General features: G+C 47.0%; 1 protein-coding gene across 1 annotated transcript in view; it reads right to left on the bottom strand.

Annotated features, from left to right (window-relative positions):
- LOC144166164 (chromosome-associated kinesin KIF4A-like) overlaps positions 1–23,016 on the bottom strand; it is a 104,141-nt gene that overhangs the window by 6,000 nt on the left and 75,125 nt on the right. The window contains exons 17-22 of the mRNA XM_077695787.1: positions 20,570–20,681; positions 20,104–20,183; positions 16,800–16,970; positions 15,923–16,009; positions 9,220–9,297; positions 8,984–9,067 (exon numbers count right to left, since the gene is read on the bottom strand). Of these exons, the coding sequence (XP_077551913.1) occupies positions 8,984–9,067; positions 9,220–9,297; positions 15,923–16,009; positions 16,800–16,970; positions 20,104–20,183; positions 20,570–20,681 (612 nt within the window). The remainder of the gene's footprint in view (positions 1–8,983; positions 9,068–9,219; positions 9,298–15,922; positions 16,010–16,799; positions 16,971–20,103; positions 20,184–20,569; positions 20,682–23,016) is intronic.

The following is a 23,016-nucleotide window of genomic DNA, read 5'->3' as shown; positions in this document are numbered from 1 at the left end:
AATGGTCGCTTTCTCGTCCACCGCGTATCCCACAACTCTTGCCGCTCGTGCACTTAGAAGCATTGAGCATTCAAGTGGTGTGAGGTTGTTAAATGCAAGCCCGAGCTCCTCGGCGAGAGTTTTGTTCTCCGGATCAGGCGATTCCATGACTAAGGCTGCGGGTGCACTAGGTTTTACTAGTATTTTTAAAATGGCCGCCGTCTCGGTCGACTCCCGCGTGTGGGTGCTATATAAAGTCGACATACTAAGTATCTGTTTCATGGACCGGCTCGTATGGCACCACTGTTCACGTGACGAAAAGTGCAATTTTAGCGGGAGATTTAAAATTTTGGCTTAAATTGCCTTATTTCTCAGTGAATAAAGCATCATTTGCTTCCGGGAAAGCGCTTGGGGTACTATGAAACACCTAATCTTTCGAATAAAACAAACTTTTGTTTTCTCTTCATGGCTCCTTTAAAGTCTTTCTGCACACGGAGCAGAAAGACTTGTGGGCTTAACCACAAACTTAAAAGATAGTGAAAGAAAAAAATTCTGTCACGATACTTAAGGAGAACTTTCTGTGGCAACGGAGAGAAAGCTATGGGAAGAGGAGGGAGGGGGAGCTAACCACTTTGTGTTACTGAGCCAAAGTAGCTCCTAGTAAACTGTTTTCAGTTTCAGTTCCGGCGTGATAGATATGTAGGGGTGTGCGAATATCAAATTTTTCGAATTCGAATCGAATACGAATATCTAGCTTTGAATATCGAATCGAATATCGAATAATTAAGGGCGAATGTGGCTTTTGAAATCAACCTCTTGATTTCTTTGTGAATTTCGATGAAAATTTGCACAGCAACCGGAAATTCTTTTTTGGTAACAACATAAAAATTTAAAAGTAGTATTTCGAAAACTACTTTATTTATAAAATTTTCTTTCTGTCCACTTTGTACCGAGCTTGAGTGGCCTATAAAACATGATAGAAAGCTTGTTCAAAACACTTTGCAAATCAAAAATACACCTACAGGTCACAAAGAAATCACTAAAACAAGAGACGTAGGTAGCAAAAAAAACCTTTTGAGAAAACGGATTCCGAAGTTGAAAAATAGATTTCATTCATCAAAAGTCGCCAGGGTTGTAGCCTTTCATAATTTTTGAACACGGGGCTTTTGGAATGCCTTGCCTTAAAATTGGAGTGCCTTTTGCATCCTTTTTTTTTCCATAAAACATCAATTGCAGCTTCTCTTTGAAGTGTACACAGCCCAGTTTGCGGACCAAGGGGGGGAGACGGCTTGAAATGCAAAGTAATTGATTGATTGTAGGGTTTAACGCGCCGACGCAACGCAGGCGATGAGGCGCGCCGTAGTGGAGGGCTCCGGATTAATTTTGACCACCTGGGGATCTTTATCGTGCGCCGAAATCTCGTACACCCGGGCGTTTTTGCTTTTCGCCTCCATCTTGAAATGCAAAGTAGGTTAGCCGGTTGCTTGTACTGCACTGCAAAACTTCCCTCTGCAGTGACCATGGCAAGAAATTAAGCACTCTTTTCTTTTCCTTCAATTCGAAAACTGAGCTTTGACTTCTTTTATGCTTCATATCATTGCCTGGAGCAGCAGCTTACGTGCAGGCGTTCAGTGCCAAAAGTTTACATACCACACGGGTACAAATGAGCTACTTTGAAGCTTGGTATAATATTTTTCATAACTCCAACTTCAATATTTGGACATTTTTTGGTACTCTTAAAATCGAGGGCATCCAATATTCCTCGCAGCACAGCCACTATGCATTAAACTATAGATGTGTGCATTGGTATTATAATTTCCCTAAAAAATAAATAAAACCAATTTTTTTAAAATTCAACTACTGTAAGGTACATTTTTAACGCTGTCAACACGTTCTTATTGCTAACTCAGACCTGTTTTCATGATTACCCGAAGTGCGCGGGAAACGTTGCGCAAGAAAGCGATATGGCTCACCCTCATCGCGGCGCTCGTACACCGAAACTTGTCATCCTTTGTTTACCCTTGACATGGCCCGTCAGGTCCCTCTTACGATTAAATCTAAAATCACAGGCATTAATTACAACTACTGGAGTTCAATCGTACCAGGTTGCGTAGTCAGGCGATGCTCCAACGCGCAGCGGCTACGTCGTGCGCGCCGAAGCTTTTGGCGCGTCGCCCGTTTTTTCCCAAGGCTAGCGAGACTACTGCCAAGCTTAGCAATAACTAAGCGTGTAAGCATCGCAAATAAGGCGAAAAGTTCACTGCGCGAACCGCTATCACAAGCGCGCACACCGCGTTTCCCCCTCCAGGGTAAAGTATTGAGCCCCACGAAAAGCGTTGGGTGACTGATCCGCCTTTCCAGCCACGAAACTTCCCGTAATATGGCTTGTGATCTCAGGCATTCCCATCGCGATAATGTCTCTGTTGAATACCACCGCAGACACCATGATTGAACAGAAACTTGGCCGAGCGAAGCGGTGCAAATGAACCCAGAAATGCGCATTACGCAATTCAGGTGGCCGCCATCTTGAAATGCCGCAGCGACGCCCAATCAGGAGGGCCGTTTTCACACGTGCAGTCAGAAAGGCCAACCGCGCTTCAGCATATATATCTCACTTCGTTTGTGTGCCTTTATTTTCCTGCCATTCGTGCGTTTGTGAATGAACGAAGATAAAAGAGACGGTAAGGACCGGAAAGAGGATCGCTCGGCCGATCCAATGGTACCACAATGACCGCGCTCGGTGGCACCGTTGCGGAGATACAGCGCTCCGAGAATTGCCGTTTTTTCGTACATTAGCCCTGACATTTTGCCACCGCCCATTTGCACTGACATTGTGCCACAAATTTGCGACGTTTTTCGTAAGTTGAAAGACGCGTCCCCCCTTAAACTATTCAACCAAAATATTCGATAATAGCCGATTATTCGAACCCGTTCGAATATTCGAAACAATTCGAATACATAGTTTTCAAAGCGATTACGAATATATCACATTTAATATTCGAGTAATATTCGAAATTTTCGAATATTCGCACACCCCTACAGATATGCCTTTGCTACCGTTCATTTCTTCACATGAGTACTGTGGTTGAGTGCACTGAACCATGATCACCGAGCATGCTTGTCGGTGCATCGGCATATTTTGACTTCTCCTTCCCCTCGCTTCATTTGTTTGGGAGCATAAGCCAACACTGGAGACTCAGACTGAGCATGGACCAGGGCACCGCATGGGCCCGGGCCAGTCCGAAAGCCCGGGCTGGGCCACCACCTGAAGTCAATTATTGGCGGGCCCGGGCTTTGGGTTCATAGGCCCGGCCGTTAATTGTTCCGACATGAAGTGCAGAAAAGAGCATTAAAATGAATATTCTGAGTTCATTTTTACACGCTTCTTGATTTTGGTTGTACGCATTGTTTTAAGAACGCGTTTTGCTAGGTCTCATAGTCACTATTAAGGGGGGACGCGGCCTTTGAAAACCGAAAAATCACGAAATAAGCGATTTTTGGAAAACCATGTATTTGGGTTGTATATGTCCTAAACTAGCTTTTCTGAAATTATCAGCTCCTAATTCATCGTAAAAATGTCAAAAAACGGATATATAACCAGCCGTGGCATCTCCCGAGGAGCGAGCAAATGCGAAACAGACCCAAATTTCGCGCGAACGCAGCCGCCATGCCGCTTTCCGTAGAGCCGCCATTTTTATCTCGTTTTGTTTGTAAATTCTTGTGCTTTTTTTTCCCGCCATTACTGCTGGCGGCCGAGGCGTGGCCGAGGCGTGATACGCTTGTGATTGGGGGACTTGCACTGCTTTCGAGTTTCCCGCATCCCATGTGCGAAGCTACGATTGGACCGTGCGCGCGCTACTCAGGCAAGCGAGCTGACGCACGAATGCTATTGGCTGCTGCGCGTGATGACGCGCGCTTCTTCCCGTCCGGCGGCCTGCGCCGCTCGGAAAAACCAGATTCCCTGCGCCATCGTCTGCTTTTCGCCGCTCCTTTGTTGTTCTGCCTCACTGTTTACCACCTTTTCGTTCGCTTGTCCGTTCATTCAACGTAGTTTTTTGCCATGCTCACAATCGCTGACGTACTTCAATAGTTCGGAGTAGCCTGTCAGATCGTGTACGTGATCGGACACGATCACGTACACATACGAAGTTCAGGACGCTACATGCGTTCGGTGCGCGGAAGCGTTCCATGAAGCTCGTTCGCATGTCCAAGAAGAAGGAGGCGCAGAACATCGCTAACGAGGGTGTCCGCGCTTCCAACGACATATCTCCTGCCCTGTCTGTGCAAGACTTCGATGCTGCGAGTGTGTCCGGCGTCTCGAGCGCATCGACTTCGGCAACCGCAGCCTCCGTCTCCGGTCTCGCATCAAACTTGACAAGTGGGAACGTGTCACGTACAGTTCACTTGGAGACACATTTCCTGACACGCGAGGAGGTCGAGGCAGCGAACAGACAATGTGCTGCTGTTCAAAACGAACTTGGTGCTATGCCGGCGACCCAGAGGATGTTCCAAGCCACGGAGCCCTACCCTGTGCCTGCCATCGTTACAGGTGAAGGTGGAAAGTTTCGCTTAGCGCAAATGCAAATAGTCCTTTGGTCCCTGATGCCCATGGAGCAGCATGTTTCATCGATTGCTGTCGAGACAGCACTGCATGAAGCCATGCTGAGGTACAATGCGGGCTGCTACAGGGCTACTCGAGAAATATCCGCGTCTGTGGGGCTCATCACACCAGGCCATCTAGCCCTCCAGCGAGCTGCTGAAAAAGACGCCCTGCGCATGAACAAGGCCAGCAAACGAAAGCAGGAGAAGACGGAAAAGCAACAGAAGAGGAAGACAGTGCGCCAAGACCCCTCTAGCTATGCTACGGGGTCCTTTTAGAAGTGAAGATGTGTACACAAACTTTTAAGGCCGTTTTCTCAAAATGAACTTTTTCCCTTTTGTGACTGCTTATCCCAGTGATATCTCAAGAAGTGCTCGTCAGATTTGCATCCCATTTTTTCATTTTGTTCCTTACTAAATTTGAGAAGGCAAGACAAGCCCGTTTTTTGAAAATTTTTGTCTCTTGATTTTTAAAAAATCAAAACAAAATCATGTTTGCATGTTTGATCAGCAACACTAATTTTAGTGCTGTGCTAAAATTTTTCTGGGGAAAAATTTAGAGAAAGGGCTCTGTCTTGCCCTGAGGTACGCATTCAGGAATAACCATAATGAATTTCATAGTCGCAGCACACTTGGCTAATTCTCCAGGACTGGGATAAGAAGCCCATACAAACCACCGTGGTATACCCTCATAACTTGAGAACTAACCTCCGTAGCTCGATGAAACTTTGCACTTTTTCTAGTGTTGATGCTATAACAATACCCTGAAAATTTCATTCAGATATCTCGAGAAACAAAAAACTTAGCCTTCTAGGGTAGCCTCCCCCCTTAAAAAGACACTGAAGTGATTTATAAACAATGCGGGATTACGAGCGCAAACTGTAGTCCGGAGTCCCTGGGCCCTGTTTCGACCACTCTGTGCGCGTTTACGCGAATTTATTTAGTAGAAAAATCAATTCGAAAATGCTGTCCTCCTCTCTTTACGCTCGCCCATTTTCTGTGGCGTTTTCGTGTGACGTCAGCAGGAGAGGAGCTGACAATTGGCTGCGCTACTGCACGGCTCACCGACCTTCCGCGACCGAGTCAGTCGGCCCACCGTTTAGTCCGCCGGCGGGTCGTCGCAATTCGTTCGATCAGTTGAAACTAACCCACAACACGTTTGGGAATAGAAGAATGCGCCTTTCTTTACTTCGTTAGTTTGTACACTGTATCTAGCTCCAAGTCAAGGTCTCTTCACACAAGCGCTGCACAAGCGCACATGCGACGGTTCGCTGACTGGTACGCCAGTAGGAAAATATAAGGCCTCTTGAAGGGAGAGAAGAGTGAGCGAAGTCAATATAGGTACTAAGGAAATAAAATCAACTGATATTTTTACCGTACAGCGTAAAACTAGGGTGCGGGAAGCACTTTTTTGCGCTGGGCGAACAAGCAGAGCGATCAGGAGCACGACTACGCATCTGCGAACACTTTCCCGTCTACGAAATGCAATTGCTAGACGTGAGCTATTGTGGAAACTCGGGGGACGCTTACTGTACGAGCGCAATACAACAAATAGTCACCTAAGCTGCTTGAAATACTAAAACTAAATAAAAGTGTAAACTGGTTATACATTATATACCTGATATTTTCTATTGCCGCCAGCGGCCCCCTGTGGCCTAGTCATCTGGTGCGCTAGGTATGTCACCGCAAGTGTTTTGCCAGTCACAAGTTCGAATAGCCGCGGGTACATGCTTTTTTTTTTTTTTATGAGTTAACTTTTTTGTTTTTCGCCGATGTTTTCTATGCTGAGTTCACCTTTTTTTGGGCCGCAACGTTCATTGCTCCACGAACTAGTCCACAGAACTTGCGCAGGCTGGCACTGCCGCGCTAGCGAGTTCTCGTTGGCGTGCTGTTGCCATAAGCACCGACTGCTTGCGGGCAGTGGGCACAGGCCAGAATCAACAGACCCTTAACCTGGTGCGAACACGCTTTTTACGATACAGGCATGAGCGAGGCAAGCTCCAAATATGGGGGAAAAGCGCATGCATTTGAGCGTCTGCGGGGATGCGGAGGGCGTTCATGCACTGCGTAGGCCTCAGATAGTGAATGCTACGATTTCAAGCCGTCCTGGGAGGCTTATCTTATGCATTTTACAGCCGACAACATGGCAGAAGCGCGGTACTACGATAACTGGGATATTGAGAATGCCCATCCAACGACGCCATCGAATGTCAAACATGTTGTTTTACAGACCGAAACCGAAACCGAAACTTGTTTGATTGCTAACCTTGGGCATCGTCCAATCACGGCGCCCCCTCCTCCTAACGTCACAGCTTACCAGTTTGTGCGGCCGCCGCAAACCGCGCATGGTAGTTTTTCTTCTTTCGCGCTTTGTAAAATAATTACCGATTTGTCAACCGGATAAACGATGAAAAGTGTGCTAATTTGAGCCAGTCTACACAGTGCAAGCAAAAATGGGAGCTTGACAAATTCACTTCGGTGTCCCTTTAATGACATTTCAAGCACTTCATCAAGATTTTATATATTTATGTATGATATACCAAAACGATTCTGTACAAGGAATGCCCCAGTGGGGAAGGAATTTATTGAGACAACCTGGAGCTTTGCACTTATGTCTATGTACACGTGTGTTTAAGATGTCGCACCAATCGAAATGCGGCTGCCGTGGCCGGGGATCAAACTTGCGTGCTAGAGAAATACCACCACTTAGCAACCACTGCAGGTAAAATATTTCAACGCATGTACATACTCGTAAATTCAAATGCGGAGCAAAAGATTTCAGCAATACCAACTTGTGGCCGAGAAAACCACGTGAAGTTGCCAAGAGTCTGGTCATCAAAGGTGATGGTGTCTCTCGTGTAAGAATACGAGCTATTATTACGCCGATGTGGCGTGAACTGCAGACGGTGTAGGCTACACTACGTGCACTTTTAAACCCTTATTTTTCGCGCTTCAGTTCATGACGTGCTTCTACAGACTAAAATGCTCCGTCTCAGCGCCTGCTACGAAGACAGTGAACCAAACCCGGACCGGGCCCGGGCCGGGCCGGGCCCGGGCTTGGTGTTACGGGCCCGGCTCGGGCTCGGGCCTTAATATCAGGCCCATGCAGTGTTCCAGCGTGGACTATAGCGCCAAACTCTTTATCGTGCGAAAGTGCTGGCCGCAGGAATATTGGGATGCGCTTTTTTTTTTCGCCAACTGAACTAAGTGATGCATGAGCTACCCCCTAAAAAAATGACCATTCACTGGTATCAGTACCATGGGCATCCGTATACCACGTCCATACGCTGCTCTAAACAATGAAGCTTTGGCAAGAAGGTTGAAGCTGTCCATTTAAAGACCTTATACAGTGGCAATTTTGTCAGCGCTGCAGTTTTGACGGCAGGCACTGACTTGTAAACTCTTCTGGAGCTCGAAACTGAGCAGCACCACTGACGTGTGTAGCGTAACATGCATAGCGCAGGCGCAGTACACCGAAAGGTCAGCACACACACACGCCTACACACACACTCGCTTACACCGGCAAACTGGCTAACTGAATGGATTGCGGAAACGGATTGCAGTCTCGGTTGTTGATTGATTGATTGATTGATTGATTGATTGATTGTGGGGTTTAACGCGCCGACGCAACGCAGGCGATGAGGCGCGCCGTAGTGGAGGGCTCCGGATTAATTTTGACCACATGGGGATCTTTATCGTGCGCCGAAATCTCGTACACACGGGCGTTTTTGCTTTTCGCCTCCATGCAGTCTTGCTTGTGTCAGTCTCACTTGGGTGTACACTTAGCAAACAGCTTGCTTCGTTTGCTCTTACAGCTGTTGCTTCTCAAGCTTCTTTAAGGGACACTAACGGCCGAATAAAATTCTGTTTTGACCGAAAGATTATACGTTTTGTAGCACTCCCAGCCTTTGTTCGACGAGCAACGATGCATTATTTCCCGAGAAATCCACAAAAAAACCTGCGTTTTTCTCTCCCGCTTCCCTTTCATTTTTTCGCGATGTGACACCGCGTCACAAAGTAGGAGCGAGGCACCGGTGCAGTCTGGCAACAGCAGCTTCTAGGTCACTGAGCCATGGCCGACCACCGATCAACACAATGCACTGCCATCCCCTACTGTGTCTAGAGAACTTTTGATTGATTGATTGTAGGGTTTAACACGCCGACGCAACGCAGGCGATGAGGCGCGCCGTAGTGGAGGGCTCCGGATTAATTTTGACCACCTAGGGATCTTTAACGTGTGCCAAAATCTCGTACACACGGGCGTTTTTGCTTTTCGCCTCCATCAGAAAAGCGGCCGCCGCAGCCGGGAATCGAACCCGCGACCTCGTGCTCAGCAGCGCAACGCCTTAGCCACTGAGTCTAGAGAACTTTTAGGGCAACACGTAGTCTCAACAGTAAATCTCACCTTCTTTGGCTTCGTCCTGGGCTTTCTGCTAGACAAATCTGGAAAGAACGGCTTGCGGCCCGCCATCGCTGCACAGGCCAGCTCCTGAAAGGGCATGATGAGAGGAATCCACTAGAGATGATGCAGTGCAGCAACGAAATAGGAACTGAACGTTTGCTAACAGGGCTGAACGACAGCTATGTCGATTAAGGAGAAAATAAAAGGATCACAGCTCTGAGAATGTTCGAGACTCGTACCCTCTCCAGACTTTCTACTTCCTCCGTTTTCCGGCGCAGCTCGTCGTGCACCACCTGCAGCTGCGAAATGTTCTGGACCTGGGTAGGCAAAGGGACGCGTTTGATGCAGCACTCAATGTGCCAAATCTGCAACTAGGCTACGAGGCGCAGTGTGTGGGAAGGCCACAGACGAGAACCCACGTTTCAGTTTTACGAGCGTGAGGACCACATCTGTGGTCGGAGGCAGCTGGGCACTTGCAGTTATCTCCATGAACGGGGTAACAGGCACAGCAATGAAATGGGTAAAGTGGGCTTGGATTAACTTATAAAACAGCGCTAGAAACAGGACTACAGAAAGGGCACACAGACAGCTCTGTTTTATAAGTTATGTACCAACTGGCCCGCCTTCAATCTGTGTTGGGCTTGGATCTTCTTCAAGGTTCAAGGTTTCAAAGTTTATTCAATAAGTGTTTGTTTGGTTTACAAAATGCGTTACTGATGTTAGTACATCTTAAATACACTAAATAAGCCATTCCGCAATGTACTCATCACAGGTGAGCAAGCGGAACATCGTTACTTTACAGAATAACTAGTATTTCCCAAATAACTCGAATAGAAAAACTAGCATTACAGTTAAGTGAACTTATAATGATAGCGTTCATAACAATATATCAGATGTGACGATGAACAACTATGGCACTGTCCATTTTTGTGTGAATTCTACACCAAAATAGACCGGTTATTACAATGCTCCAGTGCCATCCTTTTGGATATAACGATTGACTCCAGTTAAAGCAAGCAGCTCCGAAGTGAAAAAGTTGCCCGATTCCACCAAAAATGCGAGCTGCCACTGGCTCTGTGTGCCAACAGCATGCCACGCGAGCCGCCCTATGCCTCGCACCCCTTCCACTTATCGGAAAATGAGTCGACTGTGCCGCTTATGAGGAAGGGAGAGGAGAAGAGTACTTTTCTTCCCAAACCCCCTCCCAGTGCCACCACTTGGGCCTCATCTCCGTGCAACCTCGAACCGCTCGCTCGAAAATTTGCCTGTTGTGTGCGCACAACATTGAGTGACTGGATGCAGTGATGCTACCGGCTTAGGCCGCTTTGGAGCAGCTTTTGGAGCAGGCAAAAATGCGTTTCGGAGAAGCAAAACCAGCTTTCGGAGCAGGTGTTGATAGAAGCAATTTTAAGACGCGTATTGCATTCTTGATAGATAATCGCTAAAAGCACGCCCTACAACGATAATAAAAATGAAAAGAACCCAGAACATTAATATTTTGTCCCCATTTTTCTGCATTGAACTTTGTGCAGCGGCCTGCACAACAAAAATTAAAAAAAAAACAAGCTCTCATTTTTACACAATAGCAGATTTAATATGAACAAACTAAAAATTGCTCGTCACAACAAACATGCTATGTAAAATCAAGCACTATTGGAAGGCTATCGTGGGAGCACTGACCAATAACGTCAGTAGCGCCACGGCTTTGACTGCATAATTGAACATCACGCTCCTCCTCATGTTGCACATGCATCACTATTTAGCAGCGTCAGCGCTGCCACTGTAAGGGTCTAAAACGACAAGCCACCAATAGCAGTGCTATTGAGCGGGCAGCCATATCTGGCAACCAACATGCAGCACCAGGCTGAACTCTGCCCCTTTACGACACGTTTGCCGCAAGCAACCAAAGCGCCTCCGTTAATGACAAGGTAGCCCATTAGTCCACCCCCCTCCTACCCCAAGACTATGTTAATTCCCTGCGAGGCCACATGCGCGCATTTCACCTTCGATTTCCCCATATGTTAATTCTATGCCTCTATGAACTCTACGTGAAATCTAAGACGGGCGCCGTCATATGCCTGCTGTACTCGTTAAGCTCTGAAACAAATTCAGGCGTCGTAAAATTGCCGTACTCACTCACCGGCGCGCGGCCCGAACTATGTCACCGTTTCCTGCCCTTGCATACTATTTTCTCCCCCCTGCACTTTGTAAATTCTCATCTGTTTACAGTAAAATCTCGATGATATGAATCTCGTGGCACCGCGAAAAATGTTCGTATCATCCGAAATTCGTGTGAACAACACAGACCAAAAAACTACGCACTAAAACAAATTTTCGATTATTTCTTTTCTTACTTCAGCGTGACGAAATCCGTGACGTTTTTCTGACTTTTTTTAATCTCCATGTCGCCGAGCGGTCCTTTCTGGACTTTCATCTCCACTCACGGTGCCAAAGCTCACTCACTGCAGGTAACCTTGTAGCCTCTATACTGCAGGGGCGTTTTTGCACGCGATTCGTGCGCGTCGGCGTTGTGCGCGCTCACGCCCACGTCGGCGATTCGGCGCCCGCGGACGAGCATGGCAGTGGGAGGAGCCTGACGACTGCGCCAATGGGAAGGCGTGCGCCTCACGGCGTCAGTTACGAAGTGCTTGAGACAGCCGGCTGGCTCCGCCGGAGATGTTTAGGCTTAGCACCCCGACAGATATTTCATGGGCGGTTTCACTAGCGGCGCGGATGTTGTTTTATAGCACGGTTTTCCTTCACATTGTTAGCTCATTTACCGCACAAGGAACTTCGTGTGTGCTTTGAGCGGCATTTTAAAGAGCGGTTAGAAGCGGTCTCTTGAGCGTCCCGCACCACTTCGTGACCGAAGCCACCGCCATGTTGCCGCGGCCGGCCGTGCGCCGCGCAGCGTGCGGGTGGTTTCGCAGCGGCGTCAGCGTGCCTGTGGAGTGCACGGCGCGTTTTCGCGAGGAGAAAACAGCTTGGCCATTCCTGGGGAAAGAGTGACAAAGAGGGCAGAGGGCCCGTACGTCGCCATAGCTTGCTCGCTCGGCAGTCGGGCGCCTCGCAGACTCGTCCTTATTATCCGCCGGGCACCGCAGGTTTGTTAGTAGGAGCCGAAACTTTTCCCATTTCAAACAGTGTAATTTCGCCGAGACTAATCGGAAATTCGTATCACCCAGATTCCACTGCAACTACAACTCCTGCGTCCACATCTCTTGCCTACTTTTCTTCCAGCACAACTCCGCAGGCACCCGGTCTACGCGTACGCTGCTGTCGGGGCCCGTTGGCGAGCGAGTACGGCAATTTCACGACGCCTGACGTTGTTGCCGAGGTTAACGAGTACGGCACGGATATCACGACGCATATCGCGGCCCGAAGACCGCGAGGCGGACAGTCGCGACGGCGGCAACCGGTCTCGCGAACCCAATAGGTCTCTGGTAAGGGGGGAGATTTGGCGTTGTGCGCCTACATGCGCAAAACGCATCATCACCGTTACCAAAGTGCCTAGAATATTTCAGAAATATTCCAGGCACTCTACCGTCACCGCTACAAGGGCCAGTTTGCCTTGGCTTGGCTCGGAATGCGGCCTAAAAACAGGTGTACCGCGATGTCGCTTTCAGTGGGAAACCTCCAGTAGTTAGTTTCGTTTCTGAAAGTTGGCGTGCACCCTTGGGCGCAGGTCGGGCGCAGAATCGCCAAATTTAGAGGAAATGTAGCAGGATGTAGCAGCCAGAGCACTTGGGCGCAGTTTGGCGCAATTGGCGCAGCGGTAGCATCACTGTGGATGCCTCTCAAGTGTTTCCGTTTTCGTGTGGATGGGATGTTGGGGCCAATGTTTTGGAAACATCCAAGTGCCTCACTCAAAAGGCGATCGTTGCACAGATAAGGGCTGCAGGTAGTGGCTTCGCAGGAGGCCCAGCGCATGTTACAGTCCCTCAGATTTTGCTTTCGTCAAGGACCTTTTAGTTGGCTATGTGAAACACCTGGATGCTCTTGAAAAATATGGGCGCCAGCTTCGCGCGAAGCCAACAAAGCTGACCGACTATGGCTTCTTTTCTGCAAATAGGTAGTACAGTTGAACCTCGATATAACAAACCTCGATTTAACGAAATTCGCAATATAATGAATTTTTTCAAGTTTTCTATCAAAATTTTGCTAATGCATGTATTTTTATCTCAATTTTACGAAGTAATTTTATGCGGCACTTCCGATTTAACGAAGTCATGGCAAGAAAGAAAAAACGAAATTCCGGTCGAGGCACGTTTTATTTTGCCTCTCAGAGCCTACATTGAAACCATTCAGTACTCGCATTAACTCTTAAACGGCTAAAATGAAAGAAAAGCGGTGAAATCTGCAGTTGACAACAATTCAAAGCGATGAAAGAAGCTGCTGAAACCGCTAGTGGTCATAGACGGTTGAATAGTGCAGCCACCATTTTGACGTCTCCGTCATTGCCTACGCCAGCACCCTCTATGCTTAGGCTGCCGAAGCCTACTTCAAGCTTTATTTCTACGTGTCCTTCCTCATGGTGCTGCTGCTCTAGGTTGTGCTCGCCGATAACCACATTAATATTTTGTTCGTGCATCATTAGGTGAGTCTTGTAAGCAGCGTGAGCACTCCAAGAGAAAAAAAAGTGTTCCGAACAAGAGCCTGAGGAAGTGTCGGTAAAACCGACGGTAGACCGACGGCCACCGAAGTGATGGATGCCATCGACGTTCTGCGGAGGCACGCAGGCGCAGGCGAATGTGTGAGAGCAAGCCTTGTTAGCACTGTCAGCATACGACGTCAAGAAACGCTAAGCACTGCTTACGGACTTCTTCACTACGGCTTAAACATCAAGTGCTGGTGGCAATAAATTGCTCTCTTTGAACGTGGTCGTCTTCGTTTCACCCGTGTTGATTAGACAGCTGTGGTGCGGAGAAATCGGTTTCTTTAGGGCTCAGCGGCATAAAAGTAATTGCTTAATCGAAATTTGCCAGAAGATACTTAATGTAAGCTTTCCGCTTTAGCGGGAGCACGTAAGCGCTGCTCCACACAGTGAAGCGGTCCGTGTACTCTCAATCATGGCTTTATCTCGAGTGTCGTGGTTGCATCACGCGCCCATACTGCAGAGTTTTTGTACATGAAAAAAGTCTTTAGAAAGTTTCATAGCACCCTTCCGCTGTTGGCCCGCCGCACCCCTCAACGCCACGCCTAAGCCTACCACTGAACGGACGAAAAGAGGCGTAACTTCGAACCAGCACCTCGCCGGGGTGAAGTTCATGGGGCATGGACGCGGGTTCAATTGACTAACAGCAGCGTTTAGTACTGACTGAAATGAAAAAAAAATAAAAAGTGGAAACCTAGTTTGCCATCACATTTAATGGGGCGTTGCAGAAAAAGTACCGGTTTTACGACGACACATGAACTACCGTCGGGTATCCGAATTACATAGCCTAAGTGTTGAAACTCTTAATTCACACAATTTTCGCGGCCAGTTTTAGTACAAATTTCGCTTTAAGTCGAGAGGTAACTACATAGCAGTTGTTTCTGGGCGATGGGCAAGGCTTTGAAACGTCAATAACTGGTTAAATGAACTGTAAAATCAAAACCTCGATTTTACGAAATTCCCGATTTAACGAAATTTCTGCCCACAAGTACGACTTCGTTACATTGAAGTTTAACTGTAGTACGACTATGCTTGCATGCAAATAATTTTTTTTTTTTCACAAGCTGCTTATACCTATCATCGGTTATAGCAACAGTATTTCCTTCGCACTAGAATATTGTTACAAGTAGACTACCGTGTTTACTCACGTAATGAACCCACTTTTTCAAGAAAATTTGGCATGAATTTGGGGAAAAGATTCATTATGCGGGAAAAAATTTCAACAGATTTTTAAAAGTTGAAATTTCATACAATAAAGCTGCTAAGAGAAGGCGCTATCAGAGCCTTACCATTTTTGTAAAAACATGTAGGTAATTAAATTTCTTTTTTATTTCCAACATGCTAGTGGCCCCCTACTCGCCGTGGAGCTGTCCTCACTCAAGTCGCTTAGGGCTTCACATTCGTTGTCGGCGCGCAGAGCACAATCTTCCGCGCCTTCAGGGCACGCTAAAACTTTTTTTTTCCCACACTGGGAAACTTCTCTTCTTTGAGGCCACGAAGCACACAGGGATCCCTGTTCATTGCCCAAAAATGTCTCGCACGCAGGTCAACATTGAAGTGCCACCCAGCCACGCGGTTTCCATGTGCGTCAACGCATGCTCCACTACCTTCAGTTTAAAACCGCCTGTGTAGCTCACGTACTAGCCCATTGTACGGCACGCTCCAGGAGCACAAAAAAAAAAGGTAGGAACACAGCTGAACAGTAAAATCACGGAGCGTAATGGAGGCATCGCAGAACAGCAAGAGCAGAGGAGTGCGGAGTATGCTTAGTGCTTTGTTTGCACGCCGCCAGAACCAGCTGCTAGAGCAAAGAGCAGGGAAGGAGTGCGGAGTACGTTTTGTGCTTTATTTGCACACCACAATGTTTTCATGGCGCAAGAAGGTCCGTTTTGTGTTCAGCAGGTGGCGCTACGCAAGCGCACAATTTTTAAATTGTGAGCCACGGCCTTTGCGCTCACGTCTCCGGCTACCATTGAGATTTCTTTTTGTTCGAATGCGCTTTTAGTATTTCTGCCCGTACTGTAGCGTGACATCAAGTTGCTGCGATAGTTTACGGCATCAGCAACCATGCTGAGATAAAAGCACATTCTCTCTGCATTGTCTGTTCAAAGTGACAAAAAAGTAAATTCTCAAGAAGAAAAGTGGGGGGGGGGGGGGGGTTCATTACGCGAGTAAATACGGTAGATTGTATATCCCCTCCACCTCCCCTTTACCAGTCCCCACTGATATGAACGTTTTCTACTACGCCAAAAAAGCAAATGGTGTACACATGAAAAAAGAGAACTTGCCTCCTTTTGAAGCTGCTTGAGTACAGAGTTGTCCAGGTCGGGGTTCAACATCGCCCCGTGTGCAGTGTGCTTTAAAAGGCACAGCTTCTGCACAGGTGGCGACAACACAACACTCCAGTCAGAAACGAAATTACACTGCCGTACAGCACTGCTGCACACACATGCAAGAACAGGGGGCACCTCATTGTGCCAGTGGAACCTTGCAACACATTTTGATGCTGCACCCAGTGTCCAAAGGCACCGCATGACACAGGATGCCATAGGCGAAAGCACATTTAGCGCATACTACACGACAATCACAGTACGCACAGCAGAATTCAGCGCCTCACATAGAGGATGTTGAAACCTAATATTGAGAACTATTGTAGTTATGTAATAGGAAAAAAAAAAAAGGCAGCAAAAGAAGTACGTAGGAAAAGAAAAAAAAAAAAAGAAGAGAAACTGAGCCGTGATACAGCTTAAAATGTGTCACATTTTCCCTTTGCACACCGATGATGAGAACCAATGCTAAATCGCCAGTTACATCCAATTTTTCATTCAGCACAGTGAAGCAGTTTAAACAATTGGTTTGATTGATTGATTGCAGGGTTTAACACGCCGACGCAACACAGGCGATAAGGCACGCCGGAGTGGAGGGCTCCGGATTCATTTTGACCAACCGGGGATCTTTAACGTGCGCCAAAATCGCGTACACGGTCGCGTTCATGCTTTTCGCCTCCATCAAAAAAAAGCGGCCGCCGCAGCCGCGAATCGAACCCGCGACCTCGTGCTCAGCAGCGCAACGCCTTAGCCACTGAGCCACCGCGGTGCGTGAAGTTTAGGCAAGGGACAGAGAAACGGCTAGACCCAGCAACGACGGGGAAGGAGAGCTACTGACCTCCTCCTGGTAACGTGTTTCAGCCTGGGCCAACTGCAGCTGGTAGGCCCGCTCGGTGCGCTGCACCTTGCCCTGCAGCTCTTCCACCAGGGCCTGCTGCTCCGCCAGGGCTCGTGCGTTCTCCTCCAGCTTGGATGCTGCCAGGTAGGCCTCTAAGTCTTTTTCCACCGACTGTGCATGCGCCAGGGCGGGAGGAGCAAGCGCAGTTCACAGCAACCTCAAAACTGCTCATTTTCAATGAAAGCAAACTGCGTGAAACTTGCCAGGCTTGCTGCTATTTCCCCACTAATTTCAACTATGCCACCTTTTTTTTTGAGCCAGTCAATTTGTTCCTAAGATAATTAGAGACAATTAGTCATAAAAGTGTAACCTTTACATGTTCCAGTGCTATGAACCCTGGTGAATGCAACAAGAGAAGTGGTTTTCTGGTGCACCGCTTGGAACTAATTTTACAGCTCATGAAACTTTGGTGTTTGAAAGGGGCATTCGGAACGATTCCTTGCCACTGGTGCCACCCAAGTTTAATGAGCCGTAAAATTACTTCCAAGTGGTGCACCAAAAAACCACTTGTCCTGTTGCATTCACCAGGGTTCATGGCACTGGAAGATGTAAAGGTTACAGCTTTATGACTAACGCTGTCTTGCCCATTGTTCCTCCAAAAATGACCAATTGTCTCTAATAATCTTGGAAACTAATTGACTGGCTCAAAAAACAATGGCATATTTGATGCAGTGGGGATATAGCAGCAAGCCTGGCAAGCTTCACAGAGTTTGCTTGAAAATTAAAAGTTGTTGTTTCAAGAGCAGTGCCCCCTTAACTCCTTCGTTACGGCGAAAAACGGCCGATTTTAGGTGCTTCCACAAAAACGTTTTTTTTCTCGAGCTACTGGACACACGTAGCCTTGCTATGCATGAAATTGTAGCTTATAGATTGCTCTTCCAAACACAAAGCAGCAGTTTTGTTAAAGGTACAATTACTTACAGTTTATTCGTCAAGTAATCAGAAAAAAGCCCTCAAGAAAAGTATACGAAAAACACAAATTGGCACTTTTACAGAGACTAAAAATTATTTCAGGTATTTTAAGATATACAAATTGTTCCTACGTTCCTTGGCTATGAACCAATATATAAATCAACAGTGTACACCAAGTTTTGGATTTTTGAGGGCCCGTCAACCTAACGCAACTGACGGCGGTGCCACGCCGCGAGGGCACTCAGGGTGAGTGAGTCTCTGTAAAATGTGCATCCAAGTACTGTACTTACCCGATTCTAACGCGCACTTTTTTTCCGGAAAAATAGGTAGAAAAATTGCATGTGGGGTTAGAATCGGATACGAAACCAAAACTGAAACAGCGGAAATTTCGTCCCACCCATCGCCATCACCATGTCAAGATGGCGCTAAAGCTTTTAGCAACGATTTTTCGGACGCAGGAAGCATAGGCGCCTAGGCTTTTCTATCGGCGTTCACACAAATCGTCAAATCGTTCCACTTGCGCGCTTGATAACAGCAATGGCAGCAGCGGCTCTCACGCGTTCAAAACGAGTGGTCGGCTGAAGCGTGCGCCTCTGGAGAAGCTCGCGGGATGGGCGTGTGAGGCGTGGGCCACGATCCCATCGACCATGGTTGAACGTTAGCTCAGAAGTGTGGCATCGCGAACGTACTTGACGGCACCGAGGACGAGATGTTGTGGTCAGCGCAGAGCGACGAGGGGACAGATGAGTGAGATTACTTCGGGAAATAAATCACCCGATTCTCTTGCATTCGTTTTTCTTGCTCACACAGTTCCGTGTGCGTTACAATCGGAGGTGCAAGTTTTTTCGGTTTTTTGTCAGGAAAATTGGGTGCGCGTTAGAATCGGGTAATTACGGTATACTATTTTGTGTCCTCGCACAAAATCTTTATCAGTTCGGTGGTAAAAAAACAAGAAAAAAAAATCCAGCGCTCTCGACAAGCGTCGCTCCTGAACGCTGCAGCGCTAATCTGACACGAGCGCCAGGTTATCTTGAAGGTGATAGCGCGATATGGCGCGGTGCATTTGGCAAAATATCCAGGCCGTATGTTGTCGAGACCCTAAACACAAAATCAAAACCACAGTAATCAGATAAGAAGCACGTTTTGTTTATAAATACAGCGCGGAGTTACAACGAAATTACCTGCCAGCGCTTGTTGAAGTGCGAGGCACCTGAACCGGAGCTTCGTCGTCCTAACTAAAATCTGAAGATCCCACATCATTGCTTGACCCCTCACTGCTGCTGGAATCAGAAAAATCGACAGCAGGAGCTGCCGAAGTGCTTGCTACAGCAGTCCGATCGTGCGGAGCGCGGTGCGAACCCGACGCCATTTTTCCTCCTCCTCCCCTCCCCCTTCGATTCAAATTTCTCTTGCTACGCCGCCACAACACGAGACACATAAACAAACGAAACCGAAATCGAAAGAGAAGATGCCAATGAACACACCAGATGGCGATAGTTGTCTGTGGAGCGCGGGTTTCAGATTTTGCGGGAGATTTAAAATCATCAGACGCCGGCTTCCGATTGCCTATGGTGCCGTCGTGAAAGAGTTAACACCACCTGCACAGCGGGGAAGCTAGGATTGTGCCGATACCTTTTTATCCACCATCAGGCATGGACAGGTGCACCATCAAGGAGCTCTTACAATACCTGCCCTACTGTGCGGTTGCATCAAGCAATCAGAAACGAGCTTGGGCACAGTGATTTTGACTAGGACGGCTAGGCAGCGCAAGTCTGACCTAGAAAGATCTCCTCCCACGCAGTGACGGAGATATTTTTATACCATGCGTTGAAATGGCTTGTGGAATGAAATCTAACTTCGTCTTTGGCCAGCAATCCAACACTTCTGTTAGGTAAACATAATACTAATGTGTTTAAATACAGACCCAATCAACGAAATCTCAAACTTAAAATAATCAGCTACAGTTACAATAATCAGTTTGGAAGTACTGAAGATACAATCACAGGCATTGCTGACATACCCAGCTTAATCCGGTTTTACTTTCTGTGGACAAGTGTGGTGCGATTCCTTGAGGGTGAGAACAGTGAAATTAGAGATTTGAGCTGGGGAGATCATTTTGTTGCACAGATTTTTTTGGTGTGAAGATCTCCCAGAAATTGCTTTCGCTGTAACAATAAATGTGAAAACACGGCATCTACCAATGCAGAGTGCATTTGGTTAAGATTACAGAAATGTATCGGGCATCTGCTCGAGGCATGCAATGTTCTCAGTGAGACAGACAAGGGCAACTGCATTCGAAGGTTACAAAGCATGAACAGAAGCCCAGGCTCACCTTTTTGAAGCTGCATGAGGCAACGATCTTGGCCTCGAAAAGGTCATTCACGTGCGACGCAAAGCGCTTTATGCGCTTGTCTGGAAATGGGTTGGAAACGCTTGCACATGAGCACGCCGAGAAGAAAAAAAAAAAGACGAAAATACATGGCAAGGGATCGTTTTATCACACTGACGACTGCTCTTTACAGATCCTACTGAACCGTACCACACAAATGGTGACCCTCGGCGTATTTGTGCTGCCCCAAGAAACAGGAAAATACTTAAGAAAGAACGAAATCAATTCTTTATTGCGGGTGATGATGGTGGGTAAACTGATGTGCAAGTAAAAATTAATATCAGCCACTCTCAAGACTCGTTGAACGTGCCTTTTTTTTTTTCACCGCCAATTTTGCGCCCGCTTTGACGGGGACCTAAACAAAGATGCAATAACCTGGTCTACGGCCTTCTCTAAACTCTCAGCTCACCTGCTTCTACATCGAGAATATGCTGCTGGAGCTCGGCGATCTTCTCGTTGCGATCTTGGAGCAGACGCTGAAGCTCCTGTAGACGTGCAAGAGCATCAGCCTTCTCTTCTTCCTACACAATGGTGGAAAGATAGTGGAGGGCATAATATATCTGCAAGGGAACACCACTACACATGCAACAAAGCGATTGTAATTATTTGCATAGAAGGCAATTCTTTTCCCCCGCCTACCGTAAAGTTCCGAAAGAACACCCACCCAAAGTACAGAGGTTTCAAGTGAAAAAATACAGGAGGGTCGGACTTTCAGGTCAGGTGCGATACACTGTGGCCGCACCGCCAACCCAAACTGTGGAGAAAGCCGGACAGGTAGCGTCTCTTGTTGAAAACGGAGGCGTCGGCGGTGTTCGCGGCCAGGGGACGTGTTGCGGAGGGAGCTCTCCGAGCATTCGCAGGCGTCCCAGCTAGCGCGATCTTAGGGGGTGGGTGATCTTTGAGGTCTTTTAGTAACTTGAATAACTCACCACATCAGGGCCTTAGGTCAGTAACTCCATATGTCCCCGAATTTTCATCACGAAATTTAGTTTTTCTTACTTTACATTAGATATAAATCGTTTGTGCAAAACAATGTATTTTCGAATTTACAGATATCTAGATTTAATTTTTGTCACAGCTTTTGCAAAATAAACTGCTGCAGAGATGCTACTGAAGATGGCATCAGTGAACTGTGCACAGCTCAAGGATAGCAATAAGACTATCATCATCATCAACTGTGTTGCAGCACAAGTCGCAACAAAGCAGAACCAGTTTTCCTGCTCTCCACTTTTCCAGCCAGACATTCAAATGGACATAAGTTCTGTTGCAAGACCGACTGATGTTAATTTTATGGCAATCCTCGAGTTGTGTGTCGTTCAGAGGTACCATCACTGCGTTTTGTTTCAAAAGCCGACAAGGTTCATGTTAGAAACCTTAATTTAAGGACAACTGCATTACACAAAAACAAAATTTGTGTACAACCTGAACGTAAAACTACAAATGTCCTCTAATTTATGATTCATAACAACTTTACTAATTGCATTTCAGTTCAAGATCAGTTTTCCCTCACAGGGTTCGTAGCGACCATGAAGAAAAAAATTCACAGGTTTTTAAGGACTTTCAAGGACGAGAACATTTTTTCGAGATCGTAGAAAGAGACACCATCTTTCACAGCATGGAAGCACGTATTTCACTGCAAGAAAGAAAATGCAACCACATTAATGCTGGTTTCACTGCACTGTTTTCTGCTGACTTCAACATCACCATCTGGATGTACTGCACACACACACAAAAGGGGCCCATTTCCAAAGAGTGGACTCGAGATTTTAAAGGAGCCACGAAGACACAATACGAGTTTGTTTTATTCGAAAGATTTCGTGTTCTACAGTGCCCCCAGCGCTTGTACTGATGCAAACGATGCTTTATTAACTGAGAAATTAATAAATTTAAGTTAAAATTTCGATTTCCCTGCTAAATCGTGTGTTTTCGTGGTCTGCAATGACATCACAGGAACTGACCGTTCGGCAGCCGATTGGGAAGCCTTGTTTACCCTTAGTGAGCCTAGATGGCGCCATCATACCGTGGCAAGCAGTTTTCTGCCTCTGGTTTGTTTTTGACCGTATCTGAACCTGGCTTGTTTTTGTTCAGGTAAAAAATAATCGTTTCGGGAAACATAGTGCCCACTCGACAAATAGGGTCACATAAGACACTGTTGCTTCGTCAATCAGCCAGTGTCATCTGAGACTACCCTAAAGCGCCGCAGACCTGTGCAGCTAAACCAAGCATAGTGCGCGCAGTACCAACAGCAGTACGCATCGGTACTTCTATGTTTACGTGTGCTTTCGTAACGCCCACTGTTTGTGCCGCCATTCTTACAGCTTTAAAAAGAATGTGCCAAAATTTAAGCGCAAATAGCTCATTCGGCAAGCTTATAAGCTCTGCCTAATTTGCGTTTCCTTTGCCGGCCTCCGCCAATCGCAGAGCTGGCTGGTATGACATCATAGGTTCTGTTGCAGGAAATGAGCGAGTGGGTCGCATGGCCGTCCCCTTTTTTCCTGATTATATAGCTTATTTGAGCAAAGTTTACGATAAAAGTGGTGTCAGTATGATTCTAACGACACAGTCTGTTGAATTAACCAAACGTGTTTTGTCTTCATGGCTCGTTTAAGTACCCGAAGCTTGCTTTCAGGCTTTCCGCGCCTATCAAAATCGATGAATTTGATTGATACTTTTGGGAGCGCCTTTTCATAGCGTTCCAGGCATTTCTCGAACAAGTAAAGCTGTTCGGAGTTAGATCAGAAAATGACCTTTCAAAATCAGTTTTGTTTTCATTTTTGCTACGGAAACGTGATTTTTGACACGCTTTTGAATCACCTGGGTGTGGAAAAGGGGCGTGGTTATCGCGCGTCACTGCTA

The sequence above is a fragment of the Haemaphysalis longicornis genome, unplaced genomic scaffold (genome assembly GCF_048455015.1).
Source record: "Haemaphysalis longicornis isolate Haplotype H1 unplaced genomic scaffold, Haemaphysalis longicornis Haplotype H1 scaffold_1, whole genome shotgun sequence".
NCBI classification, from domain to species: Eukaryota; Metazoa; Arthropoda; class Arachnida; order Ixodida; family Ixodidae; genus Haemaphysalis; species Haemaphysalis longicornis.
Note: the sequence above shows the minus strand (reverse complement) of the source record. Positions and strands in the feature narration are given on the sequence as shown.